General features: G+C 31.6%; 2 protein-coding genes across 5 annotated transcripts; one reads left to right on the top strand and one right to left on the bottom strand.

The window, feature by feature from the left end:
- The first annotated feature begins 39 nt into the window (after positions 1–39).
- On the top strand, positions 40–9,541 carry LOC108338585 (CSC1-like protein RXW8). 4 transcript variants are annotated; one of them, XM_052880835.1, is made up of 12 exons: positions 43–507; positions 1,840–2,198; positions 2,467–2,613; positions 3,076–3,139; positions 3,237–3,446; positions 4,090–4,272; positions 5,531–5,829; positions 6,298–6,574; positions 6,842–7,120; positions 8,110–8,343; positions 8,430–8,610; positions 8,907–9,129. In XM_052880835.1, the coding sequence occupies exons 2-12, from the start codon at positions 1,921–1,923 to the stop codon at positions 8,915–8,917; spliced, it is 2,163 nt and encodes a 720-aa protein (XP_052736795.1). In that variant the 5' UTR covers positions 43–507; positions 1,840–1,920; the 3' UTR covers positions 8,918–9,129. The 4 variants fall into 4 exon arrangements, with proteins under 4 accessions (XP_052736797.1, XP_052736795.1, XP_017431035.1 ...); XM_017575546.2 differs by lacking the exon at positions 8,907–9,129 and adding an exon at positions 9,202–9,541 and having other exon boundaries at positions 46–507; XM_052880837.1 differs by lacking the exon at positions 8,907–9,129 and having other exon boundaries at positions 40–507; positions 8,419–8,611.
- A 148-nt stretch (positions 9,542–9,689) lies between these two features.
- Positions 9,690–11,539, bottom strand: LOC108337409 (uncharacterized). The gene is made up of 3 exons (XM_017573930.2): positions 11,403–11,539; positions 10,186–10,608; positions 9,690–10,071 (listed from the first exon to the last, which is right to left on the bottom strand). The coding sequence occupies exons 1-3, from the start codon at positions 11,505–11,507 to the stop codon at positions 9,859–9,861; spliced, it is 741 nt and encodes a 246-aa protein (XP_017429419.2). The 5' UTR covers positions 11,508–11,539; the 3' UTR covers positions 9,690–9,858.
- Between the last annotated feature and the right edge of the window lie 2,532 nt (positions 11,540–14,071).

The raw sequence follows: 14,071 nt of genomic DNA, 5'->3' as shown, positions 1-14,071 counted from the left end.
GCTTTCGAATTTCATTCTATTATATCGATCAATCATTATTATACGCTTCCCAAACGCGATTTCGTAACGTGGCTTTTTCTGAGTATTACTTCTACGCTTAAGTTGTTTACGTGTTGGCTGGCTGCTCAGAAAAAATTAGAGAGAGAAGGAACCGATTATGCTCTGGAACTGAAATACAAAAAAGGCAAAAGGAAGGGAAGAGAAAAAAGGGAAAAAGAAAAAGAAAAAAAAAAAAACAAACATACCCCAAAAGTCAGGGATTCATTTTTGTTAGTTGCCTTTGAATGAAACCCTTCGCTGTATTATTATAAACGTGCGTTCTTGTGAACTGGAAGCAAAAGCAAGGCTCGCGGCATTGCTCTGCGAGTTTTGACTTTTAAGCGTCACCTAACCTTCTTCATTTTGCTTTTTAACAATTCAGCATTTTCTCGAATCTTCTGTTATTCCACCACTGTGCATCGCTGATTGATCTTTGTTGACGAATTGCAAATGCGCATCGCTGTGCAGGTACATTATGCCTCTTTCTTCTTTTCTTCTTCGGATTCTGATTCTGATTCGGATTTGGAATGTTACTTCCTTCTAGAATCGTTTCGATTTGTTCTCTTTCATCGATTCATTTAGTGATAATCGTTTTCGTTTTTGTTTTTTTGTTGCTGTAGAGTTTTGTTTGATTCAGAGTTGTGTGCCTGTAGTGTTTGGTTTGAAAGCTGTGTTAGTTTGAATCTGTTTCGGCGATGTGAAATTATGAATCTAGTATTGTTGGTTAGACGGATAATAACTGTAGGATTTTAAGTTTGTTTTATTTTACTACTTAGCGAAACTGATAGTGATTTACTGAACTGGTTTTGCTTCTTCTCTTTTTTTCTGGCTTTTGCACCCAGCGTTTTAGTTTTGTTTACTATTAAATTTTATCTCCTCTAGAATGGGAACTAAGTATGGTTTTGCGAATTTGATATCGGATTAACAAAATAGTGAAATTGAGCATTCGGAAGTGTGTTTGAGATAAAATATTTTGTAATTGGTCTTACTTTGTTTTATTTGTTACAATTGACATGTTCTCCACCCCTTACATGTTAAGTCGAGTACTTATTTTAAGTAGGGGTGACTAAAGTAACTGATGTAAGATAAGTTCAAATTGTCGTTGTGGTGCATTGTTTTCTGAAGAACAATGGAATTATTTGTAAATAAATTCAATGATACGAGTTATGTTTTTTAGTGGTTCTAAACGCAACTTTTAAATGAGCTTTTTATTAGTACCTGATGATAAGTTGGAAAAGGTATTGAGAAGTTTATGTAGCTTCAATCCAAGTAACTTTGCACACTCATCCGTAGTGCTCTTGTCAAATCCTTTATAACTTGTAAGTGGATAAGGTCATGGAGCTTGAATTTCCTTCATCACTAATTCGTATTATTGTTATTTTTAATTGTTGCCTCTCAAATTGCAAGTTGCATAGTGTATTGTTTCCTAAGATATTATACGGTGTGATATGAATTTTAAGCATGTATATTCGTTGGTCAATGTGCCAAGATGGTAGAATGTTGTCAAAGTAAATAATTCTTGCTTACAGTTATTTAATGTTCACTGCTTTAGCTCCCAGAGAGTGTGTCTGTTTTTTGATAGAACTTTCAAATGAGTTATCCTTTTTCTTTCCATTTCGATCTTTCGTGTCTATGTACTGTTGCATATTGTGGAACAGTAAAGAATCTCATAGTTATTGACAGATATCATACTGCGCCTTAACAAATTAGTAAAAGAGATCTTTCAATTTTGCGTTGTTGAACCTGCTCAAAGAAATTCATTTCTTACCGAGATACTGGTCGGAATATATACTATTTCAGGTGATGGGCATGATTTGGATTTCTAATGTCTTTCTTACGGGGTGATGGGATGCGTCTACTTTTGAAGTACAGTGAGCAGGGATGGACATCAATGCTCTTCTAATTTCTGCTGGAATTAATATTGTTCTGTGTGTGGTGCTCTTTTCATTTTATTCCGTATTAAGAAAACAACCCAGCAATGTTAACGTATACTTTGGAAGGAGACTAGCCTCTCAGCATTCAAGACGCGTTGATCTCTGCTTGGAAAGATTTGTTCCCTCCCCTAGCTGGATACTGAAAGCATGGGAAACGTCTGAGGAAGAGATACTAGCTATTGGTGGCTTGGATGCTGTGGTTTTTGTGAGGATGCTTGTGTTCAGGTTGTTCAGTTCTTCAAAGATCGAATAGCTTTATTTGTGTGCCTTGTGTTATTTTGATGAAGCTGAGCAAAAAAATTTGTTATTTTAACGAACGTTGTGATAGGGTGAATTGCTTAATTATTTGTGAATTTTATAATTTGAAATCTACCAAATTCTAACCTACCAATTATATTTAAAAAGCGTATCAAATAAAAAATTAAGTCTAAAGCAAATTTGATTGTCCATCTTGTAACTTTACTAACTGTAATGTTGACGTTGTCTCCAACAGTATTCGAGTGTTTTCCATTGCTGCTGTCATCTGCCTTGCTCTAGTTCTTCCTATAAATTACCATGGTAGAGACAGAACGCATAAGCATATACCTTTTGAGTCGCTGGAAGTATTTACCATTGAGAATGTCAAAGAAGGTTCAACGTGGTAAGACTTAAGAGTTATATATTACTTCTCAATTATAGTGTTAATTATGTTAATTCAATTAGAATGGCTAATGATGCGTACAAATTGAGAAATACTATTGAAAATATTAAATTACTTGAAGTTTCATCACCAGTAGTGAACTACGCTCTCAAAGAATAATGTCGATCTGCATTATCATTAGACTTTTCCTCCTCATGGATAAATAAACTACTCACAACTTTTCTTTACTGGGAAGTTTATTTGTGTTGTTTTTCCTCTCCCAAAACAATAAACATGAAGTGAGTGCAAGAAAATGCGACATTTTGAATTTCTATTGATCCAGACCTTTATGTATTGTGTGTTTTTTTTCTTTTTCTTTTTCATTTTAAGATGTTAATAGAGTGGTAATTAATGACCTTATGCAGAAATGCACCCCTAAACCAGTTACTTATATACTGTTTTTATTCTTTTGCATGTTGTCAGGCTTTGGGCTCATTGTCTTGCGCTATACATCATAACATTCTCGGCTTGCACTCTTCTGTACATTGTGAGGATCTGAACTTATCTACAAGATATGCACCTCTACCATTTTTAGTTTTACTTTTCCATGTCTTAAATATTGATTTGTCAGTGTTTATATTTAGGAATATAAGAGCATTACTAATTTGAGGCTACTGAATATTGTTGGATCACCTCCAAATCCAAGTCATTTCACAATTCTTGTCCGATCAGTTCCCTGGTCTTCTGAAGAATCATACTGTGAAACCGTGAAAAAGTTCTTTTCACATTACCATTCGTCAGCATATTTATCACACCAAATGATTTATAAGTCCGGTAAAGTTCAAAAACTGAAGGTGGGCTTCTTAACTCCTTTAAATATTTTCATTGTCATTTGAGCGTCATACTGTTTGCTAATTTTATATTTATGTAAAGTTCATTTCTTAGATCACCATCACTTTGAGAAGTCATAACTGTCAATACGTGTTTTTCCAGTAGTCTATCTGTTTAAGATGATTATTTGGTTCAAGGTACCGAGAACCGAGATAAATGTTTATATGAAAACTAGAACCTACATGTCATTCACACTCTAACTCTATGCATTGGGAGATTATTTGTCTTTTTCTTTGTAGTGAACTTGAATTTTTTTGTAATTCTGTCAAGTAGAAATGGAAGTTACTTTCTGCTTTTTGACATTCTTGAATTTACATTTAGTTCTCCCATACCAGTATATTACCAGTTACACTCGATGATGAAAATGAATGTTAGGCTTTAAAAAAGTTGGTGTATAGCCAAAAATAAGATAATGTGTGGCCGGTCACACAAGAAAAGACAAGATGTTTATACAGGGAGATATTGTTGTGAAATTCAACTATTAAAGTCTGTAGTTATTATTTTATTTTATGATCTTTAGCGTCATTTTTGGTTTCAAAAATATAAACTTGTAGTACTTGTTGACAGAACAACTATTTATACTATATTCTAATCTTCTTCCCTCAGGATGATGCTGAACATGTGTGTAAAGTACTTAAAAATGCTTCACTGGAAAAGACTTGTAAGCCTAGTTTTAGGCATTGTTGTTCTGGAGCATCAACAAATTCTTTCAAAAAGATTTCTAATGAAATGGATAGTGTTAATGGTGGAACGGACAATACTGACATGAATTTAGAAACAACGAAAAAGGTAATTTTTTTGGCTTGACTGGTTTACATTCCGTGGTTTATATTCTTATGTCATCAATTTTCTTTTTCATTATTTGACGTCGAAATACCATATTTGGAAATTGACAATGTGATCAGGATCTATTAACATTACTGTATGAAAAGAGGAAAAAATTCAACGTGACTTTACTTTTTGAATATAAGTCAATGCTACAATTCTTTATTTTTTCTTATTTGATTTTCAGTGATAAACAAGAGTAAATTTTAATTGTTGTAAGTGACCTGTACCCAATTTAGACAGGGCAAATTTTAATTGAAACTAATTACTTACAGAAGTTTGTCCAAGCTTTAAAATCAAAAGTAATGTATGGTTGCCTTTTCAACGAGAATGTTGAAAAGGAAGTTCCTAGTGTGACATGGACGAACAAATAATCATTAATATAGCTGCATTCTTTTAGGTCATGAATTCGAGATATAAAAGCCATTTATGAAGCTATACATAATGGTTTAAGCTTCGTGGATTGGTTGGTTCTTGACATGGTATTTGAGTAAGGTCTAGAGTAAGGTCCAATATAAGTGGTCTAGAGTAAGGTCCTTCCAACACCCATTATTTGTACCTAATATCCAATATGACATACGAAATTAAGTAAACAAATAAATCTTATTATGTGAAAATTGCAATAGTAATTCAGTAAATAAATATGATTGCATGGTAGACTTAATGTTAGCATTGTTCATGTTTCTTATCTAAATGACTCCTCTGTGAATGAGTGTGCTACAGATACCATTTCTGTTGCTATTTAATAGCTAGAAAAATGAAAATTTCGAGAAGAAAAAGTATACTTCTAGGTCAATTGACGTTTTCCAAAATCAGGAGACATGAAGTGGTACATGTCTACTTGGTGAAAAATATCTGAATGTTTTTTGGGGTTGAAAGTTCACTTTATATTTTGGATTGATTTGTGACTCTTTTAATCTTATTATTTGGGTTTTGAATTTATCCCAAATTTAATTTCTTGGGAGATTCAAAATATGTATGATGTTTCCTATTTGTGTGTTAGCCACGTATTAGTTGAAAAAATATATGGTGTCATTATAATTATTGTCCGGTTCTTCTGGGTGCATATATTTTATCGTTGTTTCTTATATTAAGGGATGAAATCCATGCCCCATTGTTTTCCTATTTTCATTTAGTAGCTGTAGAAGGATTTCAGGTTGTGATATGTCAACAAATGTTTTGTGTTCACTAGTTTGTAATTCATGTTGGACCTTTGATACAGGAATGTGCCGCTGCTTTTGTATTCTTTAAAAGTCGGTATGCTGCTCTTATGGCTGCAAAGGTGCTGCAGACACCAAATCCTATGTTATGGGTGACAGATTTAGCTCCTGAACCGCATGATATTTATTGGTCCAATATTTGCGTACCATATAGGCAACTTTGGATCCGTAAGATAGCTACACTTGTGGCCTCTATTGCCTTCGTGTTCGTGTTCCTTATCCCTGTTACATTTGTACAAGGATTGACTCAACTAGACAAACTTCAGAAAATGTTCCCTTTTCTGAGAGGGTTATTTAAAGAGTAAGATCTTGAGGCATCTATGAAGTGACTAATGTCATGGACTCCTATACTCTTATAACGACTAATTTTCTTTTTCTTTCACATGAATCATACTGCTTTAATTTACTTGATGAATGTACAACTTCATTTTAATAAAAAGCAATACAAATTTTAGTAATAAAAAGTACAAAAAAAGAAATTGATAAAAATATCTGTAGTTTAAGAACAAGTAGCCACTCAACTAGTAAAACTATGTTGAGATACGTAACCACTTGAGGGATAAATTATTTATGAACTATTTTTTCGAAAAATAAAAGTTGTTTGGAATTCTACCAAGCCTTCAAATACGATATTTTATCAGGGTTTAGCCTTTAGGTTATTATCATGTCAGCTGCTTGTTTGAAGTGATACCGTAAATTCTTCTTCAGCTGCTTATTTATTATCTAAAATGCTATGAAGTTCACTGTAAATTGACTCATTTTTTTGCAGGAAAATTGTGAATCAGGTGGTGACTGGTTACCTACCAAGCGTGATATTGGTTTTATTTTTGTGTGCAGTTCCACCTATGATGATGCTATTTTCTTCTGTGGAGGGTTCTATTTCTCGTAGTGCAAGGAAGAAGAGTGCATGTTGTAAATTCTTGTACTTCACAATTTGGAACGTGTTTTTTGTTAATGTATTTACTGGTTCTGTTATCAGTCAGCTCTCAGTTTTTACTAGCGTAACAGACCTGCCTGCCCAACTTGCCAAGGCAGTTCCATCCCAGGTGATATATCTTAGTTCCTACAAAAATAGTGTGATTTTTAATCTCTCAACCTTTATTTAGACTTATTCTCATGTGTTAAAGTATTATTGTTATATTGTATTAGAAATGATTTATATGCACTTGGATATATTAGGGATTTGAGTAACGCTGAATAATGTACACACTTGTTATCTTGATTCCCATCTCTACCCATTTTTGGAAGTGATAAATAAGTAACGCTTCTGTAGTTAGTAATTCATTTTGTTTTGGCCTTTTCATGGTATACAGGCTACTTTCTTCACAACTTACGTTTTATCGTCTGGTTGGGCGAGTTTGGCATGTGAAGTTATGCAAATTTTCCCTCTTCTATGCAATATTTTCCAGAGATTCATACTCAGACTTAAGGAAGATGCACTGGATAGCAGCATATCTTTTCCGTACCATACAGAAGTTCCAAGAGTATTATTGTTTGGATTCCTCGGCTTCACTTGTTCTATTCTGGCACCACTGATGTTGCCCTTCTTGTTGTTCTACTTTTTCCTTGCTTACCTTGTTTACCGAAACCAGGTTAGTAGTAGATGTACATCTATCATGAGTTCATCTAATCTTTTGCTCATTATGAAGTTTATTGCGTTTATTGCAAATTTTTTTTCTTGTGTTTATTTTACGTTTTATCTAACCAACTATACATTATTACTAGATTTGGGTAGTGATTGTTTCCTAACAATTTATATGATTTGAGTGATTAGTTATTGAAGAATATGTGAGAAGTTAATTGGTTGCAACAAAGATTTTTGTTTTGTTTTGTTTTGGGGAAAAAACAGGGCCAGGATCAGCTTAGTCTAGATTCTCATACGAGACAATTATAATAAAAATGAATTGACTAAGGAAGCCGAGAGTTATGATAACTTAATGATTATTGCTCGAAAGAAATTTTATTAGTAAAATATTCTCTTTTAAATGAAGAGATATGACCGAACGAAATGTCAATTATATTGAAAACTTTGATCATGATATATTATTTGCATGTAAAATTAAAAACTAGTTAATGGCATCATGATTTCTTAAAAAAAATTATATTTTTCAAATTTATGAACTGTATAAACATGATTTAACTATATATATATATATATATATATATATATATACACACACACACACACAATCATATTCATATTTCTCATTTTCTTTAAACAAGTATTCTATTGCGTGTGATATTCAAATCAACCTACTTCAGTCAAATTTTTTTAACTACAACTACCCAAATGGAGAAAAGAAAGGAAATTACTTGTGTATGACTACATCTTTACATTCAACTGTATTAATTTGTTTCTAAGATGCTAACCAAAATAAATGATGCTGTTCATTTTATGACGTTAAATGATGCTTATTTTACGTTCCGATTAATGACAAATGAATAGAATGGAATGGAATGTGATGAAATAAGATGGGATGAAATGGAATCCATTTCTTCCCGTGAAACACTGTCAGTGATTCCTTAATTTTTTTTTTAACCGGCGCAAAAACCTTCCACTAAACATAATTTTTCTGTTCAGATAATCAACGTGTACATTACAAAATATGATAGTGGGGGACAGTTCTGGCCTATTGCTCACAACACCACCGTGTTTTCATTGATATTTTCTCAACTTATCGCGATGGGGGTGTTTGGACTTAAACGCTCAACAGTTGCATCTGGATTCACCATTCCATTGTTGATTGGTACGCTTCTATTTCACCAGTATTGTAGGCAACGGTTTCTTCCAATATTCAAGAGCAATTCAGCACAGGTAAAACTTCCTTTCTCCCTGCCCCGATCCTCACGATCGCCCTTGTCTTTCATTCAACACTTTTGAATTAATCAGGCTTGCTTTAGATTGTAATTGACATGGATATGAGAGATGAGCACAGCGGGAGGATGGAAGAGATTTATGAGCATTTACCTTTAGCCTACAGCCAGCCCAGTTTAATGGAAGATGCCTCAAGCCAACCCCAATGCGACAAACGTCACGAGGACATGGACAGAGGTCAATCTTCATCAGAAGATATGGAAAAAGGTTTGTTTTAGTATTAAGATTAAATTATACTGTGATAGCTCAAATTGCAAACCATATTCCTCCTCTTGGAATCTATGTATTATCTGTTTTAAAAACATTGACATTCCTTTTTCTTTTATTAAACTAATTTCTCTTCATTGCTTTAAAAACATTACGTTGTGTACTTCCATTAAGAGTAAATGTTATAAATAAGATCATGTACAATCTGAAAAACTCTTGTGGGATGTCAGTGTAATTCACTGATATTGTGATTTCCCTTTTTGAACGATTTTTATTAACATAACTTTTCTTGGTAGAAGGAAAATAAGGTGGAGAGGAAACAAATAGATGGAAAATAAAATGAGTTTATTTGATAGAGAAGAAATAGAAAAGAAGAGAAATAAAAAGGTGATGAGATTAACTCATTATATTTCCTCGATTTCTTATCAGTTTCCGTTCACCTATTTACTTTTTATCTATTTATTTGATCTATCTTAAATTTAAACATATATTTTTACTTTATTTCTTAATTTTATCCTTCCTATTTGTTACTTACAATTTTGTTTCCTTTTCTCACAAACTGACCCTTGGCAATGTTTGTTTTTCACTCAGGAAAGGAACTTTTTAAAAAAGATAGACCACGCCCAGTACAACGCTCAGTGAGTTTGAACTCGGATAAATCTGTACTTGGTTTAAACCTATGAGTACACCGAAAATACTGTGCATTGTATAAGAAATATCATGACGTGCACTAAAGGTGCCCGTGCACGAACAATTGTTCAAAATATAGATGAAGATCAGAGTCTCTTGAGATATATATATATGTTGTTCATTAATTTTTTAGTTGTAAATAGTTTTCTTTTAAAATGAGTTCAATTAAATGTAAATAGAAATGTAATAATACAACATTGTCATCAAAAGTGAAATAAATTGCAGAAAACTGAGAAATTGAGATACGGCAACATGCATATATCTTTAAAGGATTTTCAATTTGCATTAAGAAAGGAGCTTCCAAATTAGTTTAGATTTAGACTCAGTGAAATTTGTGCGCCTATTTTATTGTTAGATTTTTTTATTAATTTAAAAGTAGATAAATAATATATATAAATGGTAATGCACAAGTATAACTTGCTCTTCTGCGGGTTGAATTGACTACTGATATATTCATGAAGAACACCAGAAACCAAAAAGTGGAGTTTGCACGTAGAAAAGGAAACCTAATGATGTCCCAATCTGTATTATCTGCCAGTTAACTGTTCCATCAATATATCACGAAGTCTCCAAATTAGAGAAGTTACTATTTTCTTGTTGGTTCTTTGCATCTTCAATCAAATTTCTCCAATGCCACAAAACCTGCATCAGTCCCCCACTTCCGACATGCAAGAGAAATACACGAGGCAGTGTTGCAAACCATGAGGACATGATCTTCACAAACACAAAAATGAAGTACATTCCCAGAAGACGCCATTTCAAAACCTTCTCCTGTCAAGTACAAATCCATAAGAAAAAGCAGAAAAACAAAGCTCATTAGAAGATTGTGATAAACACAGAAACAAACAAGCTAATGATGAAATACACAACAATTTCAAAATATACCTCAGATCTATGAAACAATTCTTGTGATATCTCCTTCAAGAAATCAGCCACAAGACAGCCAGCAAAGAGGCCAATAGGAATTATCAGTTCACGGTTTATGGACAACGTATATACAACGTCTGACACAAAGCTATAAATTAAAAACAAAACAAGAGACCATTTCCCTGCCTCTTGTGCAAGATTAAACAGTTTCTCTAGAAATATATGCTCAGCTTTTTTCCAAGGAAATTCTTGAACAAAGACTGGTATTGTTCCTTTGAGTTTCTCCCTCATGATTCCAATCTTCATCTTAACCTCATTGGGTTCATTATGCTCTGCCATTGATACATTGAATGATCTAGTTCGATTATAACTTCTTAGACGGGGACAGTATATTTCTGAGCATCTGTGGAATTGGCAGGGTTGGCATTGAAACAGCTTTACCTACAAAAAAGAAGGGAACTAATTTACAACAAATGAATGAAAATTTCAGCCACTTACGTTATATCATACTTCATAAATTTTTAGGACGGCAACTTCAGTGGAATGGAATCGCCCCCCAGATAAAATTGGAAGGCTACTCATGAATTGTGGCAAATATAGCACAAACATTTTTCAGCAACAAGAACCACCATTTTTGACTAAATATTGAGGAGCCTTAAGCACATTTTACCCTTACTTCAAAAATCTTACCACTGAGAATGTATCAAAAACTAAACGCTTAACTAATTCCACCCATCACGTTTCAGTTAACTTTATTCATCATATCAAAGCAGGCCCCATTGTTCACCTTAAGTAAAATCTGCTTTGTAGTTTCTCAACTTAATTGGTATTTCACTATTTCTTTCTCTTCTGAAACGTTTTATGTCGACATTCTTCCTCTGAAACCAATTATTTCCCAAGAAAAAACTCAGCATCTCTCTAGAATAAAAAATTCTGTCATAGAAAATCTTTGTCCTAATTTCTCTTTCTAGAATAGTACTTCTAAAACACAGTGCCAAAAACATTTTTCACTGTTTAATCACATTCAAATAGATAGCAAACAAATTTCCTCATACACAAAGAACACCACGATGCAACAAACTAAAGGTGACTTCATTACAACCGTGTTGATAATTTCGATCGAATTAAGAATGAAAAAGAAACTGAAAATTGATTCATATTTAAGACATCATTTCATGTAATTTACCAGTGAGACGATGTTTTAGTTGAAATCAAGAAATGTAATAAAAGCATACCCGAAACGTGGGAGTTGAAGGAACTGCAAGCGAAGGCAAAATCGCCATGCTTCTCCGCTTCAGCTGCAACAACCCAATCCAGTTCCCTGCAGTGCAATTATTCATTAACCTTTCGTGTTTCTTTAGGGTTTTGCGTTCGGAGAGGTTTGGGCCCGGCCCAACTTACTTGTTGAAAGGCCCACCTTCGAGCCCGTAATAAACTCACAAGTTACATCACTTTGTTTGCACCTTGTTTTTTAGGGTTATTCCCTACACCACTCCACGTTACTTTCTGCACCACCACATTTTTTTTAAATTTCAAAACTATCTTTTATATTTTAAAATATCCTACACTCCCACCTCTTTTCTTAAACGGATGTCGACTTCAACGGATGTGCGACATCCGTTAACGGATGTCGACTTCAACGGATGTGCGACATCCGTTAACGGATGTGCCACATCTGTTGAGTTTATTTATTTTTTTAATTTTTAGTATTTTAATTTATTGAATTTTAAATTAATGCATAAATATTATTTAATTTTTTTAAAATTATTAAATAATTATTTATAAATTAATTTAATTTAATAAAATTATTATTATTAATTTAATTTATGTATTATTATTTAAATAATAATTAAAATATTTTTAAAAAATTTATTAAAACGGATGTGCGATATCCGTTAACGAATGTGGCGACATCTGTAGTTTATTTTTTTAGTTTTTTGTTTTCTAATTTATTATATTTTAAATTAATATATAAATATTATTTAACTTTTTTAAAATTATTACTTAATTATTTATAAATTAATTTTATTTTATTTAATAAAATAATTGTTATTAATTTAATTTATGTATTATTATTTAAATAATAATCAAAATATTTTTAAAACATTTTTTAAACCGATGTGCCACATCTGCTAACAGATGAGGCGACATCCGTTATAGTTTTTATTTTTTTAGTTTTTTATTTTTTAATTTATTATATTTTAAATTAATATATAAATATTATTTAATTTTTTTTAAATTATTACTTAATTATTTATAAATTAATTTTATTTTATTTAATAAAATAATTATTATTAATTTAATTTATGTATTATTATTTAAATAATAATCAAAATATTTTTAAAAAATTTATTAAAATGGATGTGGCGACATCCGTTATAGTTTTTGTTTTAGTTTTTTATTTTTTAATTTGTTATATTTTAAATTAATATATAAATATTATTTAATTTTTTTAAAATTATTACTTAATTATTTATAAATTAATTTTATTTTATTTAATAAAATAATAATAATAAATTTAATTTATGTATTATCATTTAAATAATAATCAAAATATTTTAAAAAAATTTATTAAAATGGATGTGCTACATCTGTTAACGGATGTAACCACATCCGTTGAAGATTTTTTTTTTAAATAAAAACAATAAACCAAAATATAAAATATGTAAACAGATGTTAATATCCGTTCACGGATGTCAACATTTGTTGAAGGTGAAACGGATGTTGACATTCATTTTAGAACAAGAGCAAAATAGGTATGGAATGGTGCAAGGAGGGTTTGGTGATGTGGTGGTGGAGGGAACAACTCTCCTTGTTTTTTTCTTACATGCTTCTTTTGCTTTTGTGAAGTTACTTCAATATTTATGTTGAATAGTTTTGCACTTCATCACAAATGATCATAAAAATAAGCAAATTTATATATTTCAAAAAATATATTTTAAAATATAAAAAATAAGAAGCATGAAGGAAAAATAAAAAAAAGGAGGTGCAAAGAGAATAAAAAAATTCTACAAATAAAGTCTCCCTAGTTTGGGATTTTTCTTCCTTTTCCTTCGCACTTTCTTCTTTCATTCTCATAATATGCAAAGGCTTAATACCCTATTTTGTTCCCAGTTTCGCTCGAAAATGTCAAACTAGTCCATCCTTTAAAAAGTGCGTCAATTACGTCCTTACTTAATAAAATTTATATCAATGAAATCCCTTCCGTTAAATCCGTACAAACGGCGTTAATTATTAAAGTAGAAGAGAGAGAAAAATAATTAACGCCGTTTGTACGGATTTAACGGAAGAGATTTCATTGATATAAATTTTATTAAGTAAGGACTTAATTGACACACTTTTTAAAGGATTGACTAATTTGATATTTTCGAGCGAAACTGTGGACAAAATAGGATATTAAGCCATATGCAAATTACCAACTTGCTTTATTTGCAATAAAGTTTTATGATATAATTTTATTAGAATTACACTTTTAAAGATCATGCTTTTATTTGAGTTGATAATTTAAATATTTTTATTTAAAATTTTAAAAATAAAAAAGACAAATAAATACTCAACCGTGTTAATTAACGAATACATATATATATTAAGAGTTAAGATAAACCCATCTCACACTTACTTTAAGTCTTATAACTACATGTGCTTAAAACCTCTTATCCAAAAATAAATAAATAAATAAAAGAGCATGAGAGAAGCTGTCGTTTGGCTGTTGTATTGGTTTCAATCACTGACGAAATTAATATATTATTTTGAATGTTAATTATGATTTTCTTTAAGTTAAGTTTTGATGTCTTTGGTTTTATGTCGTAGGATTGTTCTCTCTCGTTTCTTCTGCTTTTCGGGATATTCCCTTTCACTTTACAGAACCCTCATATTCACACATGCATTAACTTTAATACCTTTT

This window comes from Vigna angularis, chromosome 7 (genome assembly GCF_016808095.1).
Source record: "Vigna angularis cultivar LongXiaoDou No.4 chromosome 7, ASM1680809v1, whole genome shotgun sequence".
Lineage (NCBI taxonomy): Eukaryota > Viridiplantae > Streptophyta > Magnoliopsida > Fabales > Fabaceae > Vigna > Vigna angularis.
The sequence above is the reverse complement of the archived record's forward strand: the minus strand, read 5'-3'. Positions and strand labels throughout refer to the sequence as shown.